The 4,095-nt window shown below is 40.6% G+C and overlaps 1 protein-coding gene across 1 annotated transcript; it reads right to left on the reverse strand.

The window, feature by feature from the left end:
* Window positions 1-367: 367 nt before the first annotated feature.
* On the reverse strand, window positions 368-3,035 carry LOC145139769 (uncharacterized). Its single transcript, XM_079073478.1, has 3 exons — window positions 2,562-3,035; window positions 1,497-1,890; window positions 368-930 (listed from the first exon to the last, which is right to left on the reverse strand). Exons 1-3 carry the CDS (start codon window positions 3,033-3,035, stop codon window positions 368-370), a joined length of 1,431 nt encoding a protein of 476 aa, XP_078929604.1.
* Window positions 3,036-4,095: the final 1,060 nt, after the last annotated feature.

Below are 4,095 nucleotides of genomic sequence, written 5' to 3' on the forward strand. Positions count from 1 at the left end.
AGATGATCGGTTTCTAGCTTGTGTACATGATGATTTAGAGATTACATTGTTAAATATAATGGAGTTTCCCAAGTATTGAGATCTTCATATGTCAAGATCCTGGTGTTTCAGGGTGTTAAAACTTGAGGATCCTGATGTTCCAGGATCTTCGATTGTGAGGATCCTAATGCTTCAGGATCTTCAATCTTGAGGATCCTTAACCGTACGTTGTTCTGCATAGAAAACGTTAGCTAGGGGTGGGCATTAGTCTAGCTAACACCCCTCCGATGCTTAAGTTAGTAATGTATTCGAGGAGAAAATCAGTGATAAATTTTTTAAGGTAAAGAACATGTGTACCTTGGTTTTGTTGCGGATCATTCAAATTTACTTACATGTAGTATGCTTTGAGGTGTATAGCATTCCAGGATCTTGGCAGAACGTCTCCTTCGAGTGTTGCTAGCCAATATGCTCCTTTTCCCGCTTCAGCATCTATAAGATATGGCCCTTCCCATTTAGGAGCCAATTTTCCCGCACTGGGATCCTTGGTGTTTAGGAATATTTTCCTTAATACCAAGTCTCCTATTTGAAACCTTCTGACTCTTATGTTCCTATTGTAGGCTTTGGTGATCCTTTGCTGATGAGCAACAATGCGTATTTTGGCAAGATCCCTAAGCTCATCAATAGTGTCAAGATCATGTGCTAGGATCCTGTCATTATTCTCTTGGTCTTGCAGCAAGTATGTTGCCGTCGGGATTACTACTTCAGTAGGGATTACTGCTTCTGTCCCAAACACCAAAGAATAGGGGGTCTGACCTGTGGCCACTTTGGAAGTGGTCCTATCTACCCATAAAATGAAAGGAAGCTCTTCTGCCCATCTTCCTTTCCTTATGTCCAGTCTTTTCTTTAAATTGTTTACTATGATTTTCTTGCTGGAATCCGATTGACCATTAGCTTGGGGATGAACAGGAGTGGACATTATCATTTTGATCCCCCATCTTGTGCAAAAGTCTCTTGTCCTTTTGCTAATAAATTAGGATCCATTGTCGCATTTGATTTCAGTCGGGATCCCGAACCTAGTCAAGATATTACGTTTAATAAATGATACTACCTCTTTGTTTCTTACCTGAATGAAAGCTCAGCTTCGATCCATTTGGAGAAGGAATCAGTCATCATCAGCATGAAGACTTTTCCTCCTGGGGCCACTGGTAATTTTCCTACTATATCCATCCCCCATTTCATGAATGGCCATGGGGAGATAATAAGATGTAGAGGTTCTGCTGGTTGATGTAGGATGTTGTTGTGTCTTTGGCAAGCATGACACTTTTGAGCATGTAGAAAGGAGTCTTTCTTCATGGTTGGCCAATAGTATCCCGTTCTTTATATTTTGGAGCATAAGGATCTGCCCTCGGTGTGATTGCTATAATCTCCTTTGTGTATATCCTTTAAGACTTCTGCAGCTTCAGGATCTTCCAAGCATCTAAGGTATGGACCTGCCATAGATTTTTTGTGAAGTTTACCTTGGATTAACACGAATCTCGAGACACTCGTCCTGAATGCTCTTTCACTTTTTTCTTTTGTCGGGATTGTGCCATTTTGGAGATACTCCACAATGGGTTGGGTCCATGATCGCGGACTTCTTCGAGGATCCTGTCCGTCGGGATCTCTTTGAGGAAGGATCCTAGAGTCGGGATCTTCAATAACTGCTATGCTTGTCGGATGTTTAGGATCTTCTAATTTGTCAGAGAAGGTTTCTATGGCTGGGGTTATTATATGGGTTATAGGAATCTTCGTCTCAGGTGGGATCCTAAGGGAGGATCCTAAATTGGCTAATGCATCTGCTTCTGTGTTTTCTTCTCTGGGAACTTTGGTTAGGCTGAAGTTTTCGAAGTCAGAAGCTAATTTTTTGAGGATCTTTAGATATAATGCTAATTTTCACCTTTCATTGCATAAGATCCATTATAGTAATTGGTTAGTAATAAAAAATCAACAAATACTTGAAGATCCCTGATTTGAAGATCCTTAGCCAATTATAGTCCCATGATGAGTGCTTTGTATTCTGCTTCGTTGTTGGTAGTGTTGAATTCACAACTAACTGCCTGGGGTATGATGTCCCCCTGTGGCGACTTTAGTATTATCCCTAGGCATGTTCCTTTCTGATTTGAAGCTCCATCTGTGAACATCGTCCATTTTCCCGAGTGTTCATCTTCTAGGAGTTGCTTGGATTCCATGTCTACTTCGTTTTGTAGATCACCACTAAAGTCAGCCACAAAGTTTGCTAATGCTTGTGATTTTATGGCGGATCTTGGTTCATATCTGATGTCAAATGTACTTAACTTCACCGACCATTTTTCTGTCCTTCCTGACATTTCTGGTTTTCTCATGACATTCTTGATAGGATAGTTAGTTTTTACATGTATAGTGTGTGTTTCGAAATAGTGTCTTAATTTGGTAGAAGCAGTTACTAAGGCAAGAATTAATTTTTCGAGGTGAGAGTATCTGATTTCAGGATCCAGGAGACTCTTACTTACATAGTAGATAGGATGTTGCTCCTCGTTAAGATCCTTGACCAGAACGACACTTACCGCGTTTGAGGATACCGAGAGGTAGAGAATAAGTGGTTCTCCATCTATAGGCTTCACTAGTAGTGGAGCTGAGCTTAGATATTTTTTAAGTTCCTGGAAGGCTTTCTCGTGTTCCTCCTTCCACTCAAATTTCTTGTTCTTTTTCAAGATCTCGTAAAAGGGCTTGCACCTTTCTGAGGATCTTGAAATGAACCTGTTAAGTGCTGCTAATCTTCCGGTTAACCTTTGGATGTCCTTTGTTGAAGCTGGGGATCTTAATTCCAGGATTGCTTTGATCTGTTTCGGGGTTGCTTCTATCCCTCTTTTGGTTACCATGTATCCAAGGAACTTGCCTGACTTCATTCCAAAGTGACATTTGAGTGGGTTCAGCTTCATATTGTACTCGTCCAGGATGTCAAATGCTTCCTTAAGGTCTCTGAGGTGATCTTTGGCTTTCATTGACTTCACTACCATGTCGTCAATATAAACTTCCATGGTGTCCCCCAGCTTGTCTTTGAACATCCGATTCACCAACCTTTGATATGTCGCACCTGCATTTTTAAGACCAAAAGGCATTACGGTGTAACAATATATACATGTTGGTGTTATGAATACAGTATCTTCTTGGTCTGATGGTTCCATTTGGATTTGTTGGAATCCTGCTGAAGCATCCATGAAAGTTAGGAGTTCATGGTCAGCCGTCACATCTATCATAGAGTCAATATGTGGTAGAGGGAAAGGATCCTTAGGACAAGCCTTGTTAAGATCCGTGTAATCTACACACACTCGCCATTTGCCATTTTTCTTTTGTATGAAAACCACGTTAGCTAGCCATCTTGGGAACTTTACTTCCTTAGTCATCCCTGTTTTGAGGAGCCTCTCTACTTCCTCTTGGATGATTTGATTCCTTTTAGGTGCAAACTTCCTTTTCTTTTGGTGTATTGGTCTGAAAGAAGGATCAATATTAAGTTTATGAGTAATAATACTCTTGTCTATACCTGTCATATCTTCGTGTTTCCATGCGAATGTCTTGCTTCTGGTTCTTAAGAAATTCAATAGATCCTGCTCGATCTGCTCAGGCATTGAGGATCATATGAGGACTTTAGCTTCAGGATCCTTGATGCGCAGGGGCACTTCCTTTACGTCTTGTTCCTTTGTCTCTAGAACATTTTGTGCCCCCTGCCTTAATTGCTATGCTTGTTGGGGTTTGTTCGTAGATGTCATGAAGGTTTTGTGGCATTCTTTGGATTCTTGTTGATCTCCCATGATCATCACTATTCCCCATGTAGTGAGTAACATCACACATTAATGGTATGTCGATGTAACCGCTTTCATCTCGTGGATCCATGGTCTACCTAGTATCACATTATAAGAAGATAAAGTGTCAATAACACAAAAGTTTTGTATAGAGTTTACCCCTTCTATGTATATTGGTAGCTTTATTTCTCCAATTGTGTGTTTTGTTTCCCCGCTAAATCCTATGAGGACTGAGGATCTTCTGACTATTTATGATTCAGGGATGTTCATTCTTTTCAGTGCGTCTAGGAGTACGATA

The sequence above is a fragment of the Lactuca virosa genome, chromosome 9, assembly GCF_052849685.1.
Source record: "Lactuca virosa cultivar CGN04683 chromosome 9, Lactuca_virosa_CGN04683_v6, whole genome shotgun sequence".
Taxonomy (NCBI): domain Eukaryota; kingdom Viridiplantae; phylum Streptophyta; class Magnoliopsida; order Asterales; family Asteraceae; genus Lactuca; species Lactuca virosa.